A 27,203-nucleotide genomic window follows, 5' to 3' on the forward strand; every position below is an offset into this window, starting at 1 on the left:
ATCTGTAGTAGTTTTATAATGCTAGATATCAGCATATATGATGGAGTAAGCCACTAATTAAATGCGTCACACAGGTTTATTGCTCCATACTAACTACTAGAATAGTTCTTCACACAAATTTGAGAGGACACAGTAAAGACCTGAAATGATTTACCAAATATATCCAACTTCAAAAGTCTTGCTGACAGGCAAATACAAGAGACAGAGATCTGTATTAGTGAGCCCCTCAAGATAACTCAGAGAGAGTATCATCTTATCAGTAGGCACATAATGAATAAACAAGTGTTCTGTGAAGATTCACAGATTGATTGTAACTATGGAAAGCTACTGCATGAAATAGAAATCAGTAATACACCAGCATAGTAGGTTTGGAAAGGTCAACTTTTTTTAATAACTGCTCTTCTCTCCAGGTTATGTCATGCAGTTACAAAGTAGTTAGAAAAAAAGCATGAGTTTCTGGGAGGGACTAGTTGTCTTTTAAAAAAAACATTCATATTCATTACATAAATAACATCTGGCACTTCAAGGGGACTCCACGGGACAAAAGCCTTACACTTTAAAAAAACTGTGCTTGATCCAATATTGTGTTGAGGTCCATTTTGTTGTACTCTAGTTAATGTTCAAAACTTTCAAGACCTCCTGATGACAAAAAAAAAAAAAAAAGAGTCTGTGTGTGTTAAGACAGTGGATTAAGTTTATAGCAGCACTCTAGCTCCTCTGTAGTTTGGCCTATGATTTCTGGGTTCAGTTTCATTTTAGTTGTTCACTGAGGCAGTATCTAATTTTCAGAAAGCCTCTGAAAGAAAAAGACTGAAAAAACATTCCAAAAAACCTAAGTATGATTACCAAATTCAGACCATCCCTTTTTTTAAAAAAAGGAAACAACCTATAGTCAGAATAGTTTTGTAGATACTTGATTAAAAACATAACTAGAGTTGCTTGATAGTTTCAGCTTATAAAAATATTAGTCTGTCACCTCTACATACTTCATGGTGATAGTCAAGCTAGCTTGAACAAGCAATAAAAGGCAGTCCTATAACAGCAGCACAGTTAAAGAAAAAACATTGCCTAAAGAGAATCAGGCCTGAAGCTTTACTACAAATAAAAATTAGACTCCTATCAAAGTTAATCCCTGCTGGAGGCCCATTCTTCCTTTGACAATGCCACAGCATTGATCATACAAGGCCTTACTGAAAGTGCCGAAGCCAAAATTATATCATTAAACAAAAGTGCATGAAGTAATAATGAGCTAAGTGCTCATCTAGTACAGTATCTGATCTGAAGTCTGAGAAGTGGCTCAGGTGGCAAGACCACTCTTTCATACATAAAATGTACCATTTTGTTTTGTAGGTGAAATACCCAGAATGGCCCCCACACATGCAGATGAACTGTTATCTTCAGATACATACTTGTATACAATTTCCTAATCCATGGATTTTTATTGTAAAAAAGACTAGTTTGGACTGAAACTAATTGGGAATAGAATCCACTATAATGTCAGAAGAAAAGAAAATGTTGTGGTTACATGTAAACTTGTGATAAGCTTTCTCAAGAAGAGGGTACATTAACAGCGAGAGGGATGGGATACAATAAGGAGCGGTAATGGCCTATTTATGTAAAGGTCAGGCCAGCCTCATTGTACACTTTGAAGACTTTCTCAATTGCATTGACATAGGCAGCTGTTCTCAGGTCCAGACCCAGGTTGTACTTCATGGCAGTACGCATGATTTGCTGAAACAGAAAAGGTTATATGTGATTTCTGCAAGTTTCTCCATAGGAACTAAACTAGCTCTTGCTTGGAGGATCCAAGTTAGGACCATAAGGAGCCACTAGATTGGTATCAGAGCTCCAATCCTTTGTGGATCAATTCTAAAATTTCTTGGTTCCCCTTACAACTGAGTTCTGAAAGGGAAGAAAATCTTTCCCAGATTACTACATTGCCCCTTTTCAGGTCTTGGATCCATATGTACCTCAGATACAGGGAGAGACAAGATGTTTCAAGTAGTCTTTCCCCCACTAATTAAAAATACTGCATAGAGGGATTAATCTAAAACTGCTGATGGTAAAGTAAAGCACTCGTAGGTATGTGTCCCAGATTAGCCAGGTACAAGAGGACAACTAAAAAGTTTCTAATTACTACAGCTTCTACTAGAAAATACTTCCTGATTTCATGTATTAGTCTCTGATGTTTACTATACCCAGTTAAAGTCGGCCATCCCAGCACAGAGCAGAAACACCTCATACTCACAGTGACTTCCATTATCATTAACTATTTATCTACTCCTTTAATTACAAAGAAATTCTGTACAACCCATTTAAAAACTGCCACAAACCCATGTAAGTTCTTTTTACTCTAAATATATTTACTAATGCAATACTTACCCGGGCAGAACGCTCCATTGTATAAGCCAACCCAGAGTGGACAATGTCTTTCTCAGACGCACCCTGCAACAGCAGGGAATAAAATTAGGGTTTAATCCAGAATACAAAAAGGTACTAGTTCTCTATTAGGGACAATGACATGTTGGATTCCCATAATTACTGAAGCTTGCTCACTCATTTTCTTCTAATGACTGGTGTAAGAATCTAAATCACCTTTACTGTGTTACTTGAAGAGCTAATTATGGTCACTCCAATTCTAAAACCTCAGACGTAAGCACTGAAGTCTTTTACATGCCTAGCTTCTAGATGCACGATGCTAGCATTTTTTTATTGATGTTGTAACTACTGTTTTCAGCCTTCAAAACACACAGTAAATGTTAAACAAAAAAGCTCCCAAGAGTCAATAACCTATAGAAGCCACTTGCAACTGTTTTGAAGACAGATTTTAGGAAGGGCATGGATCCCCAATTCATATACTCACCATTGTATTAGCCCTGAGCAACTCTAGAGTAACTCTGTTCCCATTAAAATTTAAATACACAGAACAATAAGTAATTGAAGATAGCCTGAATTAGGATGACTGAGGATCAGCTTCAATGTTCCATCATCCTGACTGCTGTAATTTACTAATAATTTGACACCTGGCTTCACAAAATACATGCTTTCCCTCAAATACCAATTGGGGCTGGATGTAGAAATTACCAGGCCAGTTTCTATGGCTTGTGTTTAAGAGATCACAGCAATCGCTTAAAGCCACAGAACCTATGTACCATGGTATTCATTTAGCCTAACTTTTATGAAAACACTAGCATCATACCATATCAGGCTAAAGTCTATTTCTATCATCTGACAGTGCTCCAAGTTTACATGCACTTCCCCTGATTTCTCCCTGAGGAAGCATGATTTTAATGTTTTTCATAACTCACTGGAGTTTTTCACCCAATCATTTGTCCCATCTCCTCCTGAACTTGTGTTTAAAAACAAACTGACCAACCCTTTTAGCTTCCATACATCCTTTGGCAGAGCATTGCACATCTTAACTGTCTGCTGTGCTAGGAACCATCCCACGTTCTTCATTCTGCACCTCACTGTGCTGGGCTGGTTTGAATGCATCTCGTCCTCTTTCATCATTCCTTCCAGTGAACAATCTATCCTTACCCATCCATTTTCACAGCACTCATTCTAGAGATTACTGTCTCCACCCCAGGACTAGTTCAGGCCAATAGGACCTAGGTTAGTTCATTGTTCCATGTATAAGAAGCTTCCATATCTTTGATTATTCTTGTGATCTTGCTCTGAGCTTTTTCCACATCTACAATGTTTGAAGATACAGAGACATAACCTGCATGCAGTATTCAGAAGGCAGACACACTCTCCATTTATATTGTGGCATCATTAGTCAGCCTTATTCTTTTCCCTTCAGAACAATTTCTAACACTGGATTTGCTTTTTGATTGCTATGAATTTCTAAGCGTGTATTTTGTCATTACCTCCAGATATTCCACTTGAATGCAAATGGATGAGCTCACAACCCATTATTTTATATGAAAATTTCCCCACCATGTATTGCTACACATTAGATAACAATGACTTTTACCTGACATTTCTTTGCCCATTAATTCAGTCTTAGAAGAACATTCTACAATTTTTCACCCGGCTCTTGTCTATATAACCCTGGAGTTACAGAAACAGCACATCAAACTGTCTGTGTTGTGGGATCTTGTTGAAAGTTGTTTGGAAATCTAGGCAAACTATATCAACAAGATTTCCAAAACAAATTCTGGTAATGTTTGAGGCAGTATTTCCCACCACAAATGCTCCATGGACTTTGATAGCTAGGGTTCAAAGAAGTCATGGAATCTATGTATTTATCAGGTTAGCCAGCAGAAATATCTAGTATTTCATAGCAAAGAAAAGCATCAAGAAAAAACACAGGTTAAGTTTTCCTTAATGGCCTGCAAAAAGAATCATTCCCTGCACCCTCCACGGTAAAAAAAATAAACCTCATATGGTTTGTCTAAACAATGGAGATAGTCTGTTGCTCTGAAAAACTCCAGTATATGAACAGCAATATCCAATGTAACACTAGTTACAAATACAAAATGCATCTGTATTAAAACTGTAGCTTTTTAACAATATTGGAAGTATTTTGCATGGGCTCAAGTAAAAGAAAGAAAAAACAGCTTACTTCCAGTATTCCTAAGCAGTTCAGATCATTTGTTTGCTATGTACTAATGCCTTGCTTGGGGCAAAAACCTCCATGATAGCTACAATGGTAAAATTTAGATTGCAGTTATAATATCAGAATACAGCCACATTAACAGTAAAAAAAAACAGCAGCAAGTGCTTACCGATATCCTGTCTTGAAATTCTGCTGTAGGCACAACTGGAATAGTTCCACCATGTTTCCCAAATTTTCTTTCCAAGCTTTCCTGGACAGACACTAGAAGGGAAAAAGTAGAGGCAAGGTAACTGACAAGGAAAGGAATGTGCTCCCTAACAAATGAGTTGACCCCAGGACTTTCAGCATTCAGTAGTATGAAATGCAGACTATAAGGACTGGGGGCAAAGGGAGTCATCTTATTTTTGTCTTCTAAGAAAAAGGAAAGATGTTGATTTTTCTGTTTTTATAGGTGAATGCCTCCAATATTAATAGTAATATTGCTATAGTACAGTCACATGGCAGGCAACTGTGGATTTACTGATCCCACTTCACTAACCTTATAAAGCTGATACAGCAATCTGGATTAATTTTCCTAACTTGATGGATAGCATTAGACAAAATATCTCTTGAACTTAAAGCAATCAATTATCCTATTGCACTTTGCATATACACTACTTGCTAAAAAAAAAAGCCCATGTGGAATTTTAGTTTTTTCCTTAGGACATGAGAAGTGCTTTGGTATTCTGAATTGATAATTATTTAATCTTAATTCTTGAAATTTAATTAGTATCATTTCCTAAACAACATCACAGAGTATTTCAGGTGCCACAATCTTGAAGTTAAGGGATTTAAATTAGAACTGCCATAGTCCTCAACCACTTTAGAAACACCTTGAAAGGTATAATTTATGAGAAAAGTTTATATTAAAAAACATTCAGATGTATGTTTTGTCAAGTCTAATGTCCCAAGATTCTCATACGTTTTCTACAGAACATTGTTTAAAATGGAGCAATATCCTGCAGTTCTTTTCCATTAAGCTTCTTCTCTCCATGTAATTGGTATTCTGGCCCAGAAACTGGGAAGCACAGAATGACCCTAAGTGGAGCTGTAGGCCATAAGCAGATTTTTACAGCGCCTGTAGCAATTATATTATTGCCCTTTATAGAAATCCTCTATTGTTTTATGTGCAGAACAACGTTACCCACTCAAACTCTGAATGCTTCTCAAATACCAACTGTACAGCTGAAAGATGTTTATTAAGTAATAAATATTTCACATAAGTGTATTTCACACAGTATTTTCACAAAACTGAGGAAAGCATCACTTTATGAATTAAAAGATAACTGAAAAAAGTATGCATTTAACTTAAGTCATTAGAGTTGCAAGTCAGTTAACTTATCAAATCTTTCCTACTCTTCAGTATGCAACAATAATAGACTTGTGGGAAATCATGGTGAATTTAAAATAGTTCTGCATTCATTTCTCCCACATTTGGCATTTGCTAGTCCTATCTATTAATTAAAAAGTGAGCAAAAGTGGAACTGAGCACTTACTGAGCAAGTGGTAGTTTGAATCTCTTTCATATTTAAAAGTCAAGCGGCCATAACTGACGTGGTTCAAGTTTTTCAGCCATTCAAAATAGGATACTGTTACACCACCAGCATTCAGGTAAAGATCCTGCACAGAAATAGTAAATGTCTTGAATTGTGACCATGTGACAAAGTCACGACAAAGTATTAAGCCAAAGCAAGCAGAAGTATTATGTACGAAGTACTAAACTGCAGTACAGAGGACAATCCAGTTGTTACTCTTACATGACAACACTTACCCTCTTCTGCACTCCAGGAATTACTTCTACTGATTTAAAGGAGGACTTGACTATAGAAGACAGGAAGTTCACATGTGCTCGATAGACTACTTTCTCTTATTTTAGCACAAGTTTTTAATCAAGAAAATTAGGGCATTCTTTATTCATACACTTTACTCTCAGCCACTCTTTAGCAATATCACTTGATCAGGACACCCTTTCTCTGGGAAGAGATTATCATTATACCTGGATAGGTCTTATTCTTTCAAATTATCACTTTAGGCAACGTTTACTCTATAGAATCTACAATACACAGTTCTGTCACAGCATCACCCAGAGACACAATGTTTACAAACAAATTGGCCAGTGTATTTACTCTGCCTTCTTCCTTTGCTTAGTGGACTATTTAGTTGAGCAAATGTCAGCTAATACTCCAAAATGCAAACCTACAGATTTAAGAACTAGTTGTGGATTGTTCTCTCTTCTGAATACGTAGCCTTCATGTAATAGTCATCTTTGGTCATTTACAGTTGCAATGAGATCTTTAAGTAATTACAAGCAATCTTAAGCAACACTGACACCCATTTCCTAGACATCAGTTGTTAAAAACCACTCTAAGAGAATGAATGGCTATTAATAACAACCTTCAATAAATAACATCTTGCTACAGTTCATAGAAATATTACCCTTGTAATGAAAATCAAAGGTCATAACAAAACCTTACAGGGATAACCATGATATTCCGCTCCAAGAAGATTCTGTCAGCTTCTGGAGTTGTAGGCCCATTGGCACCTTCAGCAATAATCTGAAAGGAATCATAGCAGGGTAACTCAGAAGTATATGTTTGTTTTCACCCATGCTAATTATTGAATACTAATATTTAAACAGGCCTTCTCCATTTTTCATTTACATTTGAACTCTCCAACTTACTTTTGCTTTAACCTTGTGAGCGTTGGCCTTAGTCAACTGCTTCTCGCTAGCAGCAGGGATGAGAATGTCACAGTCTGTTTCTAGAATACTGCCCTCAAGCGTCTGTGCTTTAGGGAAGCCCATGATTGTCCCGTGTTGCTGTTTGAAGAAAACAAACCAGGGTGTTTTTAGTGTGTGTGTACTCGTATGACTTCCTTCCCTTCTTGTAACTTTCAAAAAAGAAAGAATGGAGAAGCAACAGTACTAGAAAGACAGCATGTAACATAATTCCTATCTTTACTTAGATTAAGCATAAAAAGCAAGCTACAAAGCTTGGATAACAGTCAAAGTTCCCATGACTGAGGCATAACTGCTCTGTGGCCAAAGACACTGATAACCCTTTGGGCTCTGGAGTATTTAAAATAAAAAACCAACAACGTCCCTCTCAACTCTTAAAATACATGGCAAATGCAATAGTTTTCAAACAACTGAAATGACCCACCAGCCTGCTACACACAGGATAAGTTGCATAAGATTCAGAAGTACCATTTTAAAATTTAGTACTACAATGATAGCCTTTGTTTACTAACAGAATCTTTTCATTCTTTTGAGAAAGGAGGTGATAAAGACATTCAAATACTCCCTATGTAAAAGAAGACACATCAAATAAGCCCCTTAAAAACTCTAAGTACAAGATTGTATTTTAGTGCCTGTGAACTGTCCCCTCGAGTCTGCTGCACTTGTAAACTGAAATAAAAAGACCATATCCAGTTTTCATTATAGACTACACATTCAAGTCACGCTGCCAGACAGGCTTTCATTTTTTCAGAAACATGCAATAGGTAAGAAGCAGCAAAAGCACACTTTGAAGTCTTAAATGTCCATTTGCTTGGGATTCTCAGTCAGGAATCCTTCAGGAACCTCCTTGCCCTGGTTCCCTGAGACACCCTTCCTAGTTTAGTCATAAGAAAGGCAAAATAACCATGAACTCCAATTCTGAAACCAAAGTAATTAGCCTGCACACATGCAAGCCCTTGCCATTTTTCTGAGAGTCAGGTCAAAGGGTAAAAAAAGTACCACCTGCATTCATATTGGGGATAAGGAGAAAGCCAGAAGAATCAACATTCCTAAACCATTTTGTAAGTACTAATTACAGCATGATTTAAATATCACAAATTAACACCAGTCTACAGTCATCATGTGTACTTGCAAAACTGACAAAAATTACTCTTTCTGCTCAGTTAAGTTTCATACCAATTTGTAATCTTCTAGTTCCTTTGGGTCAATCCCATCAGGATTCCAGATAGAACCATTAAACTCTCCAACAGCAACGCATTTTGCTCCAAAACGATGCAAGTATCTCATAGAATGCAAGCCCACATTACCAAATCCCTGAAGGTGGAAAGAGAAAGGGGAAAGCAATTAACCCTTCAGCTAAAATGATGATTACTGCTAAGGATTATATAGTTTTGAATAGTTTTAAATAGTTCATTTATTGGCATATCTTGGCATTAGATGATGTGTATAGGAGAGATGGAAGAAATCTACATGCATTCTATTCTAGCCTGAGTACCATTGTAGAAATTGTGCATTGTAGCCAGCAATGTACAGTTGTGCTAAGTTTTTTATGCTGGAAATACAGAAGGGAAGCGTTAATGCTACTATGAAAGTGTCAGCTATGACATTTATCAACATAGGAACGTTATGTGTATCTATTTTATAATGGACACTGTCTTAGAGGGATTCATGGATTTTTCTATGACTATTCAAAGGTTTGACTAACATTTGCAGGCCAAGAAATATTCTCATTTAATTTCGGTAAGGAAGCCTTACAAGTGTAAAACCATCCCATAATGGAAAGCACTGAACGAGAATATAATTAATTCTTCACGTTAAAACATACAAACTAGTAGGAAGCTATGTAATTTCTAATATATTTCTGAAGTGGTCCTGTATAAAACAGATTGCCTAAATTTAAATTTAGATAATCTTGCATTTCATTAGCATATTTTACATCCTTGCAGGTGTAGAAAACTTAATTCCAGGCCATTACTCAACATTCTGGAAGTAAAGGAACACACAGGGCACACCAAAAGGTCACGTGATCCATGTAAAAAGTCTGTAGTAAGATTCTATGCTGGAAAAATAGCTGAACATTAAACTCCTCTATAACATAGCTCCCATTATTTAGGATTTTTGTTTATATATGAGAAGTAAACTTCAATACAGCAGTTTGTCATGCATTAGGTCTCTTTGCAATGCTGTATCCTTGTTTTCCTAAAAAAATCTTCATCTATTCTTATGGCCATGTTTTCAGTCTAAGTTATGCTTAAGTTCCTGTTGGTTAGCCCTCTGCCAGGCATGAAAATGCCAAAGTGCAGGGAGATGAGTGTGCTGCTGGGTCCGTGCAGAGCAGAGATGTTTGCTTCAGCCCACAGGTTAACTAGAGGAGAACCTGGAGGTTACAATTACTCTGCTATCTCTAACAACCAGGGCACTGGTACTGAAAAGAATGAAACAAAGCAATCCCTCAAACCCTCTATTTCACATACTGTTCAAAGCTGAACAGAACAAGTTATTTCTTCAAGATTTAAAGAGTGATAATGCATATTACTGAACGCCAAACCCTTCAAAATTCAACTACATAAATCCTGAAGTCTTATGAACACCAAAAATGTACGTTCAACCCTACAAATTTAGGATAAGGTATTGGTTCCTACTTTGCCAACTGCTCGTTCCATAGTGGAACAAGAACATAACCCCTAATTCCTTCTCTCTGTAAATTTTTTTATTACAAAACAGTGCAACAAATCTTGTGTAGGCAGAAACAATGTCACAGCTCACTGAAAAGTGTGCAATGCCTTAGTTTAAAGAACTCCTGTAACAGTATTTCACTTCATTCTTTGCAGCCTATATTTATAAAGACTCTAGAGTACAATCAAAAGTTCAGTTTTTAAAAAAACAGTCCAAAATAAAGGGCACCTATGTTGCTTGAAAAGTGTTTCTAAAGTTTGAGAGTAAAGGTTTACTTGGAAGTCATAAAATCATAACAGGATTTATTGCTACAGCCCTTTTTAAAAGCAGCTCTACTGGAAGTTTGTTTACTACTTTTTCTCTACAGTTGAAAGAAAAAAGTTACCTGAACAGCAAATGTTTTATCCCCAAATCCAGGAGTCATTCCTAATATACTCATATATGATGCTTCATTGATGAAATTTTCAATTCCATGGAAGAGACCACGACCAGTTGCAGATATACGTCCATGGATCCCACCCTGGCTGATGGGTTTACCAGTTACACATGCATGTGCATTAATATCCTGTAAAACAGTGAAGGACTTGTGAGCTATGGAATTAATCAAAGAACAGCTGGAACAAGAAGTTTTGTACACTTTAGAGATAAGGGAAAACAGGAGTCTTAAGAGTCAGAACTTGATACAGTTTATATACATTTAGTTTGTAAAGATGATTTCCTTCCTCACTTTGTGTGAACACCTTCTGAGAAGTACTCTAGTATATGTCAGGAAAGTTGCATAATGCGATATTGGATATGCTCTGTAATTTTTTGTTGTATTTAAGTGTATATGTTAACTTCAGTCTGTGGTTAGTTAATTATGGTGACATGCATGTTGCTCTGTTAGCAACGAGCAGACCTTTCACAAATCAAAAAGCTTTGAGGGATATGTTTCTCAAAATTAGCTCCTACTACAGCCATAATTTCCACCATCATTCTTGACATTTTAATCTTTTAAAGGGCTTAGACATATCCTTGGACTGGTTTTTAATCATCTTTAAATAGTGTTTAGTGTTCCTTTATATCAAATTCAGTTATTTTGAAATGACAATACAGGCCTAATATCTTCCTGCTGTCAGAACACAGGGATGTTTGATCTCAGGAAAATCTACCATACAAAGGTTGTATGGGAAAAATTAGGTAAGTATTTACTACTTTTATTCAGAAAAGAAATACATACAATCAAGCCTCTATCCTTAATTTGGTGGCAATAAAATTGTATTTTCCATATGCTACACAGCTAGCCAAGATAGAACAGACTATTTAAAACCAGAGTTAATTTTTCAAATTGTAATTAATAACTTGAAAAAACTTCTTCCAAACTAGACACTGTTTGGGCCTCCCTCTTCTGTCACCACTGATTCCCATGCTCCCACACCCTGGGAGCACAGTCACACAGTGGCTTGGCCTCCAACATAAGTGAAAGAGTAGGGATGAAAGGGAATCCACTGAAATAAGTCTGCCAGCAGCCGGATGGGTTTCTGTTCCAGCAGCTGCATATTCACTGGGAGGCTCCCTCCTCTCCATTGCTTGTGCCAGATGCATTTGCATGCCTGTGGCATGAGTGCAAGACGCTGGGTGAGAGGAAGGAAAGGACCAGACAAAAGTAAGTGGAGGCAGAATGGCAGGAGATGACTAGAGCCATAATGGAAATAAAAACTATTCATTGTTTGAAAATGATAGTGAGTTAACATATAAAGCCAAAGATGACCCCTCTTTAAAAAACAGTAAAAGCGATGCTGGGCTTGCCACAAAATTCCTAATTCAATTTCCCAAAATATAGCTGCATTGCTCTCATTAAGCTGTATGCTCCCTCTGGTGGCATATCAACTGTAAACAAGATCTGTGGTGGTGTTTTGCTAGGAACAACTTGGCCTGGCTTCTTGATGTCTTTTTACGTTTTCATTCTGTTTCAGACTGAAACTACATTTTAGCCTTCATGCATTCACAAAGGAGGAAGTATGTTTTATAAATACTTGAAGAAATACAGCCTCCCACCATACATAAGAATGTATTTATTAAAGTCCCTTTGCGTGTCCCAAAAGTCAGTTGGATGTGTCAGGAAGTACAGGAGAGTGGAAAGGATGAATTTAATCGAAAACTTTAGCCATATATAATTCAGTGATCCAGCAACTTAAGATGGATTTTCTGGAACAGTTAACACGGTAGTTATTAAAGACTTGCATGGTTTGGCAAGAAAACAGAGCACGAGGTGAGGGCAGGTCCGGGTCTTCTTAAAAGTCACATATACAAAACCACCATTGATGTCAAAGTCCTAAAAACTTTGGTTTTAAGTCAATCAAAAAAACATTTAACACATCTTGGGCCAAAAAGAAAGACCGTGGCTTTTAATGAGAAGCTTGTAAAATGGCTTATGGCTAGCATTAAAGACTTCTGTATTAGCACTAATAGTCTATGAACTTAGTTGGCAAAGTTCAGACACTGAACTTTCGCTTGTTTCTTAACCCCTTTCCACACTGCAGTAATATTCTCCTTGTCTCTCCAGCTTCCTGGCTCGGTCTGTCAGGTTTCGAGCAGACTTCCCCTATCTGTTTATATCTGTTATTTGACTTTTCCTTTTCATTTCAAGATCCCTGAACACATCTGCATGCAACCACACTGACTCATCAGATCTGTAGATTTCTCAAACAGATCCCTCTCACCAAAGAGTTATCTTTCCACTCAACTGAATGTAGTCCGTTGCATAGCTTCCATCTGTTTTCTGAATTATGGGTTAGTTCCACTTTTGTTCAATGGTGATTTTCTGTATTCCTTAATCACCTTTATTTTTGTTCTTGGTGTCTCAACCAGATAGTTATCTGAAACACTTTCCTCTGCAAACTGGTTTTGATAGATTATTCCACTTTTTACGGCCTTGTCAGAGTTCTCACCTTCCTTCTCTATACCTGGTCATTCTCCACAATAGCTTGTAAGTTCCACTATGGCTACCATTCTCTCTTCCATGTACAAACCACCAACCCAACAAAATGAAGTAAACTGATTTAATTTTTCTCCTTATTCCAATTCTTTAACTAACTTTTCAGAAAAATGTACAGATTTTTTTATTCTTCAAGAATAAGATACTGCCATGCAGACAGAGTCTAGGAATAAAAGAAACTGTTGTAGTATAATTCAAATTGTATTTTTATCCTCAGTAGTTTTTGGTTGGTTTTGTCATTGAAGCATGTGTATGTGTAGCATTACACAACAAGCTGAGATGACAAAGTGGAAAGAATAAGAAATTCAGCCATTTAAAAATCTTCTATATCAGTGTTTAGTTTTCCACCTATTAAAGAACCTGAACCTTCTGTATAAAACTGTATGTGAACTATTAACAAATACAGCAAATCTTAAAGCAGGTCATGAACAAGAGGAAATGGCCTCAAGTTGAGGCAAGGGAGATTTAGGTTAGATATTAGGAAAAATTTTTTTACTGAGAGGGTTGTCAAACATTGGAATGGGCTGCCCAGGGAAGCGGTTGAGTCACCATCCCTGGAGGTATTCAAAAAGCGAGTGGATAGGGTACTCCAGGGCATGGTTTAGGGGGCGTGGTTAATGGTTGGACTTGATGATCTTGAAGGTCTTTTCCAACCAAAATGATTCTATGATTCTATGTGCTGTGAGCCTTCTGTGTCAGTCATAATATAACAATGCTGTTGTATCACAGTGAAATATGCGTTTTAGTGCAATGAGTTAAACATTAAAACTTAAAATGCTTTGAGGCAGTAGTTTTCTTAAATACTGGAATTTTAAGTTATGACTGAGGGAGCTAGTTGCCACCCTGCACATTGAAGTCTTTTTGAAGTCATAATTTTGGCTTTTTACCAGGTTTAAAGTTTTAAATAAAATATTTACATTTACATATGTGAATAACAAAAAGCAAGTAATGTTTTATAGTGATATCCCTATCTAACAGACAGTTCTGTGTGAAAGTGATTTAACTAATCAGCATGCCACAGCCTATTCCTCAAGCATTCCTTCCCCACCCCAAGATACCTTAGACTGTATTTCAGATCTAGACTAACCTGTGCCACCCCATCCTCCTATTGTTAAAGGCATCAGCACCAGACAAGCATTCTGCCAAGAGACTGTCTCTGGAAAGCCAGGCATGCTTTAACATCTTTAACAGACATGCCAGAAAGAAATACATGTTGGGTGGCTCTAATGCCTTATTACTCAGGGCGTACACCCTGCTGTATTTCTGAGGAACTGTTGGAAGGGACTGCAGATAGTGAAGAGTCTTTTCAACTCAAAAGGAGCTGGGATAGGCAAACATGGAATAGCTTAGCACAGTAACACACTAATACGAAGCTATGGCAAGACTCCTTAGCAAAGTATGACCTGCTGGAGTAGCAGAAACAACATCTGAAAGAGAAGCTAGAAAGTTTGGGTAGCATAGACAGTAGAGCCTTAAGAAATAAGTTGTCCATAATGCATTTTTCTTTCATCCAACCTGTCAAAAGTATACAACAAAAGTGTTTGGTCAACAGTCTTGGTTTTGGTACAGTCAAAACAGGTACAAATAGCCCCAGCAACTTAAGGACAAAGGCCAAATTAAGGGCTATAATTAAAAACTAATTTTTAAAAACTTTATTTTTTTTATTGCCTTCTGGGCGATAAATTGTATCAGTGTCCTTTTGCTATACATTTTGGAGAATGTGCTGAAGTCTACACTGACTACTTGCTACTTATAGGGGACCACAGAGAACTTTAATACTTTTACAGGTTATAGCAATAGTGCAAATTTAATTTACACGGTCTCTTGAATACACAAAACCATGAGCATTTATTTAATAACACTTGTGAATTCAGTAGTCTGAAACAGAAAGATTTCAGTGCTTTAAGACTATACCAACTACTATGAACTAATTGTTTAACAACTTTAAATTAGTAATTATAGTACTAATGAAAAACAGAGGGAAATAGTAGAAATAGAAACCAATTTTAGACTAAGTATGAGACCTTCAAAAACAGTGCATTTTCTTTTTGCTGAACAGTTGCAGTCAGTATTGTATCAGGCAAACTTAATTTAAGCCTAGTATAAAAACATTAACCTTAAAGCTATTTTTCCTTAACTGTACCCTAAAAACCTCACACCAATTAAGTTGTTACAGTTTACAAGAATCTATTTAGAGCCACATAATTAAATAAAATTATATGATTAAGCAGCATGGTAATAAATTTCTAGATAAAAGGATTTCTGCAAAGACCAAAAAGTTTTTCTACTTCAAAGCCTCTGCTCAAAACTTACATAGTGTCCTATGGTACTGGCATAGGTGTCGGCAATCCAGGACATCTCCCTCTCCCCTGTGCTCATATCAGGAGCAGGCACATCAACACCAGGTCCTGTTGGCAACAGTAAAAACAGCTTTTAAGGACCAAACATGAACAGTTATCTTCAATCATTATTCCCTTGGGAACTGTGCAGGCCTTGGCAGAGAAGAATTGTTTTCCTGTTTAATCCTCAGTTTATTATGCGAGCAACAGATTCTTCTGGATTCAATTCAGTTTTAGATGCCATATCACGCATTTGTACAATACTGTCAAAACCTCCAACCTTTCACACAAGCCAATCAGGAAAATGAAAGTCAGTTTGTCAATAAAAAGTCAGAGTAAGATCATGCATTAAAAGCTTTTTTCTTTTTTTTGACAATCATTGCTGTAACAACAGGAAGGGCACTGTCTACGTATGATTTCTATATACCATGATGGGTTTGGGGGGAGGGTTGCATTAAAATTTCCTTTTTGTTCTTGGGTGAGTTTAAAAATTGAAGATAGGCTGCTCCTATTCATTGCACTGTAGCACATGCATTTGATTTTACCACTGACTTCAGGAAAGACACATTACATCTTTCTGGATGAAATAAACCTTTGAAAGAACTTTCACACATCTGTTATAATAAAACCAAATTCTGTTTTTTCTAGATAACTAAAAATAGCATTTGCCCAGCCTATTTAAGATCAGAGGGACTTGCTCAGCAAGATTTTAAACACAACTCTGCCTCTACCAATTTTTTCAAAGTCTTTTTAAAAGGTTTGTGAAAGCTGGGTAGCGCCAACCACAGAGACAAAAAGGAAGACAAATTTAATCAAACCATTTTAATTGTCACTGAACTAACAATCACTATAGGTGGCATAGTGTATAGTATTACCCTAGTCACATGTAACATCAATAAGTGTGTTTATACAGAAACTTAATTCAGATGAGAAACACTGTGGCTGAAGAGCAAGAAAATGCAGATAAATGGATATACATTCCCAGGGGCAGTTAGACATCAGGAATACATGACAGACCTTTAACTAGTTACATGCCTTATTGTTCACTTGAATAAGAACCTCCTCCAGGTAAAGATCCTCCATTTAATTACAAGTTGAGCTAGTAACATTCAGCTTTCTCCAGAGGAGACTTCCAGATAGCAACTCCAGACAGCAAGCTACCAGAACAACTCAGGGTTTAGAGTCTGAATGAAACACCTACTAACATTACAGAAGCTGAGTTTCTGTTACAACAGGCATCTATGCTTCTTGCCTATGCTTCTCTTGCAGCCTGTGGTTGCCATGGGTGAAGCCATCAACTTTCTCTGGGGTGGATCTTCTACTTCCTTCCTCTGTTTCCTCAGATATCTGCCAAAAGCCTCAACTGAGACTACAGGAAACAGTAACAGTGAAGAGTTTGATATTGGAGATTAAAATTGCAACAAACTTGGTCACAATATCTACCTCTAAGAGAAATGTGATTCATTTTGGATCCCGTGAGCTGAGCTTTTGTGGCTTTTCATAGCAGAACAGCCAACAGAAAAAAGTTAACACACAGTTCCCTTTAAAATGCACTAAGATGCAATGACTCGATTCTTTGTGGCTCTTTGCTGAAAGTTCTATACCCAAATTATTTACAGCTCTCAAAAACAGGGTTATTTAAGGATACTATCTAGTGGACGCTGCCAATGCACAATAAATCAGGTTCCTAAATTTTAATAGTAAAATTGCACAACGTACCAATAAAGCCCTTTTTTGCCAGCTCCATGGTAAACCTTCTTGTGATCTTTTCCAATTCATTGTCCTACAGAGAAAATGCAATAAATATCACAAATCATTAGTGTTTATGACTATTTGCTAAGACTTATGCCCAAGCATAAACAGATGCCCTTTTCTTTTAGAATTATATTTATATAATTTATATGCCACTCCCTAACAGACCCTTGGTATTCAGGCAGCACAAGCAAACATTCAGCTTTCTTTCCGTACATTCTGATCCACAACAAGTTGGGAGTATGGCACAGGAAGAACCAGCTGTGCTTGTAGCAGAGATTTCCAGCAAACAAATCTGATATCCTATGTGAGAGATTTATAACAAGCACCAGCAATAGCTGGCCTGCCGGTTGTGTAATCAACACAGTTGAACAACTTCACACAAATCCTTACAAGAGTTTCAAGCTTAGAATATCTGTTACATATTCTAGTATTCCTTTCTGTATGAGTTATTTTAAATAGGGGAAGAAGGCAAGCCTGCAATAAACCTGTTATAAGCCAAGTTAGTTATTATTCACACTGGAACACTGCATAGAAAGGTTTAATGGAGCATAAAACTATTTGTCAAAATAAACAAAAACATTAACTTTTTTCTAAGAGTAATTTAATTTAAGCCTTTATTAACAGTATCAACTTAAAAACATTTCAGGTTCCAAATTATTGGCAGTCTCCTGACTTTAAGAAAAAAAGTAATAAATTAAATAATTGAAGTATTCCATCTCTGAAACACAGACCTTTAAAAAATTCTTTTCCTACCTATTGCATGCACAAGCTAAATTCAGCCTTTATAGAGGCCGAAGTGGCAGGAAGTTTTAAGTGGTCAATAATGCCCTTAGAAGAGCTTTTTTAACTGGCTGGCTTCAGTACTGCAGATAACCAAATTTTTATCTATGAATAAGCTTACTGTGTAGTTCTTGGGATTGATCTTGACACCAGCCTTTGCCCCACCAAATGGCACATCTACAAGAATGCAAAGGAAAATCATTTTACTTTTTCAACAATAAAGGCAGAACACATCAGTAATATGTGTGAGTAATTATATCTTTGATTTTAGCAGTGAATTTGGCTTTGCCACATTTAGGGCTTCACAAGTGTAAGCTATAATCTGATCTAGGTACTCCTATAAAAATGGGAAATCTTTCAAGGGCAGCTTGAAAATGGTCTTTGAAACTCAAATGTTCATGATTTAAATTTTCTATGATTCACGCTCTTGTACTTGGCACTTGTAGAAGCAATAAGTTTTACAATTTATATTTTACTGGTTTAGCTCAAAAATTTTACTTTGGAAGTCCTAAGTGAAGTGTCTCTATATACTTTAAGAAAGTATTTTGTTTTCTTACACGTAATGTGCAGATTATCTCCAAACTCCCCTACAATTTAGCAGCTGTGTATGAATTATACTTCTTTATAACCCATACAGGAATTTTATCCTCATCTCTCCACAGCTCCCCTGCCTGAATCCTTTACAGCCTCCATCTGTTCCCCCTAAAATTAGCCCCCTCCTAATCCAAGTTTGTCATACTTTGATTTGAGTTCAAGACACAGTACTTTTACGGGAGGGGGTAGCTAGCAGAATTTGGACTTTTCAAATGAGAATGCAACTTTATTCAAGTATCTACAGTAACAGCAGAGGGAATATGTATTATTATTTTGGTCACTATATATTTTTCCCATATTGCTACAGATTTTAGTCAGAGATTAATGTCTAAAACTTAAATGAATCTTTAGATGTTTTTTCTGTAAATTACATTAGTACTGATTGAAATTAAAGATCGTATCCTTGCTTGAAAAACTATCACTTACCAACCACAGCACATTTGTATGTCATTAGAGATGCTAAGGCTTTCACTTCATCCACACTAACATCCAAACTATAACGAATGCCTGCAAAAGACACATGAGAAAAAAAGGAATTCACTGAACAACTTCATAGGTATTTATAAATTGTGAAGATTAATTCTACTCCAGCCATCTGTAACATGCAAGTATGTAATTTACCAACTTATTTGCTTTAAGACTTAAAGAACAATTCCCCATTCTCCTACTTAAATATCTATCTTTAACCTAGCAGAAATTCAAGACTTCAGTAACTCTCTATTAAGTAGTTTAACAACAGCACTCAACCTTGGAACAAAAGTGAGTATTCCTTGGGAGGAAGATGAGCCAAGCTCATAGGTAACTAGGAGTAGAGTTTTCAAGAGGCTGATAAAGCTCATCAGCATTCCATAAGATCTTTAGCTTTGGACTTCATTCATTGTATATAGAAGATGAACCTTTTTCCTGAACATAACTTATTAGTACAGGTTATAATCAAGATCTTTTTGCTAGAGCAATGCAAACTCCTGTTAAGTTATGAGCCTTGCAATACACGGGCTGTCGTCCAACAAAACCATATGTAGCTTCAGGGCTCTGGCTGCTAGGCACAGCCACATAACAGAAAGCAAGCCACTCCGCTAATTCAAATTTGTTCAAAACATTTTGATGGAATAACTCTACCCCAGCAAACTTGTGTGACCAGGCCACCCATCCTGCACCCACGTGGAAGCCAGCCCACATCTGCATGCCCTGCTCTGAGTCATTCAGCAGAACTGCAAGCGTGTGCTGACACACGGTCCAGATACAAATTCAAATTGTTGTGGTCCGAAAGAGGCGTGGATGCAAAATGGGTGATCCTGGCCTTCAAAGCAGTTCAAAACTAAGTGGAAAATGATCACGCAAAGGTAGGGAGATCTGTCACCTGCCCGACTCTTAAAAGTCTTCTAAAAAATGGGTTGTAGCTGCCCAATAAATTGATTGAACTCAAAGTTAAAATTCATGTATTCTGGAGGTAGTTGCAGAGTAGAAAATACTTAACCAAACTGACAGGGCACATATACAGAACTACAGAAGCCTAAATATGACATTTAAGATCAATACAGTGCCCAAAGTCATGTGGCCACGGCAAAAAAAACCCTATAGCTATATGTTAGCTTCTATCCAAGCTTCTCCTACATCACTAAGCATATAACAGAGCCATGAAGAATTTATCATCCCCACCTCTGCTCCCTAATTCCTTGGCTGTAGGTTGTGCCAAGTTGCATGGTGGTTTGTAGCAGGCACAGAGTGTCCTTTAGATGCTAGGACAAGGCATCACAAATTTCCTACCATGTAAAGAGAAGACCATATTCAGGTCCTCAGGAGTGAAAAAAGACCAGCATACATCATCCAAACTAAAGCACTGTGCTGCTATGAAAGCCACTCCTGAATGCTCTGGAAACAATCCCAGTTTCAAAGGAACTGAGTGCTGCTCAAAGCTGAGGGCCAAGTGCTGCTTTCTTATGTGAGTTCAATCAGTAAAAGAAAGTACCATGCCTCTGCAGAACAGAATTTAAATTTAGTGTGTATATGGGGGAAGGGTGGTCTCCAAAAGCAAACTAATTAGTTTCTGACTTAGGTAGCTGTAAGGTGTTAATGCCTGTGCTTTCAAGAACCTTCTTACAGGAAGTAATATTTGAAATTTAAGTGGAATCTATCAGAGCCCAACAGACAACTCAAAGTTACAATGTACATGGTTTTTTTTAACACTTCTTACTCTGATCCTTCAGAGGAGTGGTTATCCTGCTGTCGAGCCCTGAGCAAGAACAACCACCACCTACAGCACTGACTGTCCTGCCTGGGTACATCATTCCCTCTTGGTTGAGCAGGTACTCTGGGGACAGGTCTCATTTGAGCATTGCTCAAGCCAGCCAAGTCTGAAGCCACAATCTATGCTGGGCAGAAATGAACTCTGCCCCTCCACTCCCAGGTGAACTAGATCACTGTGTGTTTATTCAACCCATATATTTATTCAAACTTCAAGCTATATACACAAAGCCATTTTGCTGTAACTATACTCCTGCAGGCACACAAAATGTTGTTTATTGACATATGGAAAGCAGCAGGGGGACTAAATAGTTAGGGATAGTTGTTTTGCACAGTTTTAACAGGGAAGCGAAATATAAAAGTAGAAAGCAGCCTCTTCTGCACATCATATGGAAGATGGCATCTGAAAAGGTGAGCAAGCAGCAGTTTAACTAGAAGACTCACACACATGCAAAACTGTTACATCTCTAGTTTCCTTGTATTGCAGTCAAGGGTTACTATAAACTTTACTGTAATAAATATTAAAACTTTCATACCAAGGGAAATAGGGTAAAAGCCCCAAGACTAACAAAGTACTGAAAGGCTTTCAGCTGAGATGCCTATTTGTCACCCATGTACATATACCAGAATAGGGAAAACTTTTAGACTTGAGGCTGAAACTGTCCTTTTCTGAACAACTTCATATTTTTGAGCAAGATTTAGCTTCTATTCTAGCCTTTTAAACAGCTTTAATTGAAATGGCTTGTCTGCTGGCTTTATCTTCATGAGTGGGAGACTAGTCTATTCTGAGAGTTGTGCTGACTTCACTAGCTACTTTGCTCCAGCTTATCTGCTAAAAACTTTCATTACAGTGTCAAGAAAAGTTCAGGGTGTGGATTCCAGGTTCCCTGACAGGTGTGACAATTCTTCCCTTCTGTGGCACAAGTGGATAACGTTTAAGATGTGCTAACATTTCATTCCTTTTCACAATTCAGCCAGTTACTGTTTTCCAGGAATTGTAATTACTCTACAGAAGGCCCACCTCTTGACAGGGAAGTTATTTGTGCTAAGCTGTTAGGACTGATGGGAAGCAGGCATCTGAGAATGCAGTACATTCCATCTGCAAGGGGATGCACAAAGTTAAAAGACTTAATTTCTATTCTATTTGAACATCAGTGAAATTTAGTTTGACAGCTTCCTAATTTGGCAGGAGAGTATTGCCACGCATTTGTATGGCTCTTTTGGCAGTGTTACTATGCATTCAATAGCCTGAGTCCAAAAATGGACCACATATACAGATAATACTGGGGATTTTTTTTTTTTAAGATTCTTAATACATAAGCAAATGAAAGTCGCTGCTACACAGCAAGATTATAATTTTTTTTAAACCCTGGCAAGTCCCACAGAGTAAGTCTCTGGAAACTTGGGACTTTTACAGCAAACTAGCTACAAAAAATAGTTTGAAGAAAGCCTCAAGTTACAGTATGACTCACTGCCATGGAAAATACTTTTCACTGGAAAACATACAAATTCCTGTTCTAGTTGAGAATTCTCTTTCCTTGCCACACCCCGAGAAGTTAAACAGTATGCTAAGAGAGATTTTGTTTTTCTATGCACAAGACCTTCTAGATGAGGAAATGTTTTCATTTTAATTTTGTTTCATTACTGGTCAGTATAAAGAGAAGGCTTTATCATCACATTGCACTGTCTATGCTTTGAAAGCTTCTTTTTTTGATCTGTATTTTGGAGATATTATATTTCATCCAGTTACCTCTTGCACTGAGCCTAATAATTGTTTTGGCAAAAGTAAAGTGATTTAAGCTTAGCTTCTTAGACAGATGCTATGGATTAATTTTCACTTTTCCAAATGGAGGTAAGCAAAGCACTTGAAACAGTATTTTTTTAATAAAAGTCAATGTTGTAATTATCAGTAAGACTGTATTTTTGATTCTATAATAATAGCAGTCAGTTATTATCTTAATCAGCAGGTTTGTAGTAAGGAGTGTACTAACAGGCATGTGAGAAAGATCTTGATTTCAAAGAAAACTGGCTATGCATCCTACTAGATTTTACATTGTACAGAGTTCAGCATGTTCCATGATGTTCAGTGTGTTTATTATGCTTCCTTAGAAAACATGGTGTACAGATCCACCAGTTTTTCAAGGATGATTACTGCCTTTCTAGTATGCCTAAAAATCTCAATTTAGGGAAGTTAGTGTCATTATTTCCTGATCTTCTAGTGGAGTGATCTTAAATGGTAGTATCTACATATGCCCTCACCACTAATGAGCATGAAGTATTCAAAGTCTCAAAACTAAACAGTTGCCATAGTAACAGCCCAGAGCAAAACACTTGGTAAAATACTCCTCCTGCACTAAATACCTTGCAAATCTTCGCAAGTCTCTCAAGTTCCCCAGAACCTGGAACAGATTTGCATCTCAGCCTGAATTATTAATATCTAACCAAGGCTTTTGTCCTGCTTTGACTTTGGTGTTTTCTTATAGCTGTGATCATCTTTTGAACTTTGAAACTAATTTGGGTCCTTTACAGATGACAATTCTTGTTAAGATGGTGCATTTCTGCTCACCTCTATTTGCAAAATGCTTGCTCATCAGAACAAGCGTTCCAGGGCAGCAGCTATCCTACAGTATCCATACAGCACTCAACAAAACAGATTTCATGATCTTCTTTGAAAGTTTTTAGGACTGACTACAGCCATATTAATGTCCCAATTAGCAACACTGGGTTCTGCAGTGGCTCTGTGAGTTAACAGCTTGCCTGACCCTGTCCAAAGGCTGACATTACATGCAGAGTCTAAAGGAGCTTCAGTAAAGATGCTCACCTTGTTCCAACTATTCAGCAAAATCCATAAATCAGCTTCAGCATTTATTGCAATGCCTTAGTTCCTTAATGTTTTAACTCTGGATTATGTATAACATTTTCATTTAGACAAAGTTTGGGAAGTAAACAAGTGAGACTGATTATAATACTATCAAACTCTACATAATCACTGACACCTAACACAGCAGGAACAGATCTTCCAAGCAATCCTTAGGCTCTTTCAGAACAAGTAAATTTTTCTAAATCCAGAAAAACAATCCAGCCTTCCCTAGAAGGAAACTATTTAGCCTTATTTAACCACTTGGAAAGTGTGGTAAACAGCACAATGACAAATTTATAATTATTGAAGATGAAGAAATTCCAGACAGACCTAACAAAGCAAGATGAGTAATTCAGTGCTGGAAAACAAGAACATTGTACACCAATCAGCAACAAGAACTACTCATTCCTAAATTCAATTCACTAACTGCCAAGAGAGGAGAAGATAAAAATATTTATCTCTTACTACACAGCATTAGCCAGCTATAACCTGGGGCAGGAAAGAGATTCCCCTATGGACACATCCCACCATTCTGATTTAACCACAAGTATCTATTCAGTGACCATAAGGTACTCGACCAGACAGAATACTTCAGTATACCACTTCTTGTATACTTTTAGTAAGCTGTGCTTATACTTGAAATATACTTAAACATACACTTTTGTTTCATTTCATGCAGAGAAAAGCTAAGAATATTCTCTATTAAAAAATAATGCGTGGTGCATTAGACCTTGTGTTTTAAATGCAAATATGGCAAATTTAGTATACCACCAGGCAAGCACGTTACCTGAATTTATGCACTTAGAATATGGCTATGAAGTAGAGTCTCGCCTACAGAACTACCTCAACCCTACCTAAAGGATTAGGCTGCTCATTAAACTGCACTCAACACTGTAGTAACAAGGACTGCTACAGAGATGCAGTAACACTCCTTCCATGTAGATATTAATACCACGCGCACGGGTGTGTGCAGAAGGCGGAAATAACACGTGAGTTGGCCCTGGCTACTCCAAATGCCATAGGAGCTACAAAACAATAAGCCACCACGGTGCTGACATGAAGCAGGCAAATTCCATGCTCTTCCTAAGAGTTTATTTCCTAACAAGGTGGAGCTGTTGCAATTCATGCAACAAAGAATACCTGCTAGGATGACCCAGAGAACAGGAGGGAGACTATCACACCAGAGATTCCCCTCCTCACCCCCTCCAACACGTGTTTATCCAAAAAGCCCAATGCTGAGAGAGGTATGACCTCTCTATAAATAGACAAAGAGCCAACAGTAGCAAGGGAAAACAACTATTTAAGATCAAGGACAAAGCTGGCTACTGCACAAATGGTACGAGCTGATTATATGAAAAAGCTAAGACTGAAAAGATTCATAGCCAGAAGAGCAAGGCATAGCCTCCTGCAAGAGTATCAGAGGTAAAAACACAAACCTGATACAGTTCACTAAGAATTGCACCTAGTTTATTAAAGGACAGCAAAAGCACAGGACACCCATTCCTTGTCCCTTTTTTTTCAATTTGCAATTTAAATATATATCCACTGTTGTACTAATTGTAAAGTCAGGTAAGCTACAATAAGAGGACAGAAACCTATGAAAGTAAGGCACTCATATAAGCTTTAGCTATAACACTGCAAGTGTTGATACCACAGTTGGGCTAATTACTTTTCCGTAAAACTCTCGTATTCCTTTGACGTTAGATCAGTTTCCATGGTTTATTTCAGGTTACAGATGGTCTGTTATAGTTCCATCTCTTGCATGGTCCCTAGGGTACATTTCCATGTCTTACCCTCAAAGGCCCCTAGGCCAAAGACATGACCTCAGAACTTTCATCCATGCACAACTTAAAGCAAAGCCACCAAGATAAACAGAGCTTTGCTGAAGTGAAGATGCCGTGTAGCACCACTTCTTACTTCCCCCACTTAGAAAGGGGAATAAACAATGTCAGGATAGCCAAGACAGCACATGGGGTTGTACTGGTCCAACTACTGCATGTAAAGCTTTTTCTTTTACAATTAAGGTTACCATCATGATGTATGTATACGGGTTTAGACAAGATAATGCATACAACGGGGGCTATCTGGTGACTGGGCACTGAGATTAGCATCAGCCTTAGACCTCTGCAATTGGAAAACTGCATCAAGGCTAGCATGAGCAAATGTCATCTTATGCAGTAATAAGACTCATTAACATGAACTCATAAGTCAAGTGAGAAGGATAAATCCTGATAGGCAGAAGAAAAACAGCCAAAACCAGAAGACAGGAAAGTTTGGTAATGCAGAATAGCTCCTTCCACTAACCAGTCAAGGCAGCACCACACAGGAAATCGGATTCATTCACCTCCATGTCAGCTGAGCAAATAACGTAAGAATCATCTGTCTCTATATACAGATAGTGAACTTTGAAGTAACGCATGACAAAAGTTTTTCAAAATTCCTATGTAAGTGAAAGTTAGACAAAATCTAGTCTGGAACTAAAGATGGTTTTAAAACCTTGCTGAACTGAGGAAGCAGCTGAGACGTCATTAAGGCAATCTGGGTGAGCATCAACAAAACGTTAGGGTGTTTCCCAGCTCTGATTCATTTGGTTTCATTGATAATAGACCTGTTGGACAGTCAGTTAACATGCAAAGGCTTTAAAAAGTTTTAAAACCACTTAATAGCTTTATCCCTGCAGTAGATGCTGCCTAACAAACATGGAATCATTTCCATACTACTAAGCAGGTAGGAACTCAATAAGCTTTATCTATTTTCTGAAACTGACCTATTAATGAAAATGGCCATCAGCAACCACATGAAAAAGCAGCTTAACCAGTTTTACACCTTTCATAGAACCTGATTAAATTATTTAAAAGATTCATTATTTTAAGTAGGAACTACCAAAGTACTTTTCAACAAAGTCATCTGTATTCAGCCATCTCATTTCCTGTACCCCATTTGGTTTGTTTTAGTTACGGCAGCTGTCAGTGCAGTGAACAAGAGCAGCTGTGGTTTCCTGTTAGTGCTGGCCACTAGCATGCAAGTCACCGCATAAGCAAAGGAAAGAGTGATCTGACCCAGAGCATTACTTCAGCTACCACGCAGCATCAGTCCAGTTGTATAAATACTAAGTTTGGATCGTAAGCAACTTGAGTTCCAACACACAAGAAAACTGCTTATCTCCATGTTCTCAATGGGATGAGGAGGCATCTAACTAAATTTTCCTTTCCGGCAAACAGTTACATTGCAGAAAAGAGTTTTTAAAACCTGGACTTGTGTGCTGAACATACTGCGAGGCCTACTGCTTAAATGGGTATATTCATGACCATTCTGTAAAGATTCCTAAAGCACAGAAGAGAAGCGCACCAAAAGAAAAAGTATCACCACCTTCTCAAGTTGCAAAGGTTTGCAACCCCCGAAGTAGAATTAAGGATTAATTTCTACAACAATTAAATAGGTAAGCACCACAAGATGCAACAAGAAATGTTATTTCTGGGTTCTCTCAATGAGGTGGAAAAAACTCACAAGTTATAAACTGAAAAGAAAGGATGTTTCAGTACCTAGTGCCAGTTTTCCTGAAAAGTACTTCTCTTGACCCAGTGAAGAATCACCTGCACTACCGTGTAGTGACAACTCTGTCCAACACAATGAAGTTG

The 27,203-nt window shown here is 37.5% G+C and overlaps 1 protein-coding gene across 1 annotated transcript in view; it reads right to left on the reverse strand.

The window, feature by feature from the left end:
- Positions 1 to 363: 363 nt before the first annotated feature.
- The window catches only part of GLUD1 (glutamate dehydrogenase 1), a 31,126-nt gene continuing 4,286 nt past the window's right edge, over positions 364 to 27,203 (reverse strand). The window contains exons 2-13 of the mRNA XM_052798849.1: positions 18,888 to 18,968; positions 17,989 to 18,044; positions 17,052 to 17,115; positions 15,307 to 15,401; positions 10,402 to 10,581; positions 8,517 to 8,654; positions 7,284 to 7,421; positions 7,078 to 7,158; positions 6,100 to 6,223; positions 4,734 to 4,825; positions 2,383 to 2,445; positions 364 to 1,731 (exon numbers count right to left, since the gene is read on the reverse strand). Coding sequence (XP_052654809.1) covers positions 1,612 to 1,731; positions 2,383 to 2,445; positions 4,734 to 4,825; positions 6,100 to 6,223; positions 7,078 to 7,158; positions 7,284 to 7,421; positions 8,517 to 8,654; positions 10,402 to 10,581; positions 15,307 to 15,401; positions 17,052 to 17,115; positions 17,989 to 18,044; positions 18,888 to 18,968 — 1,232 coding nt within the window. The 3' untranslated portion in view covers positions 364 to 1,611. The remainder of the gene's footprint in view (positions 1,732 to 2,382; positions 2,446 to 4,733; positions 4,826 to 6,099; positions 6,224 to 7,077; positions 7,159 to 7,283; positions 7,422 to 8,516; positions 8,655 to 10,401; positions 10,582 to 15,306; positions 15,402 to 17,051; positions 17,116 to 17,988; positions 18,045 to 18,887; positions 18,969 to 27,203) is intronic.

The sequence above is a fragment of the Harpia harpyja genome, chromosome 10, assembly GCF_026419915.1.
Source record: "Harpia harpyja isolate bHarHar1 chromosome 10, bHarHar1 primary haplotype, whole genome shotgun sequence".
Lineage (NCBI taxonomy): Eukaryota > Metazoa > Chordata > Aves > Accipitriformes > Accipitridae > Harpia > Harpia harpyja.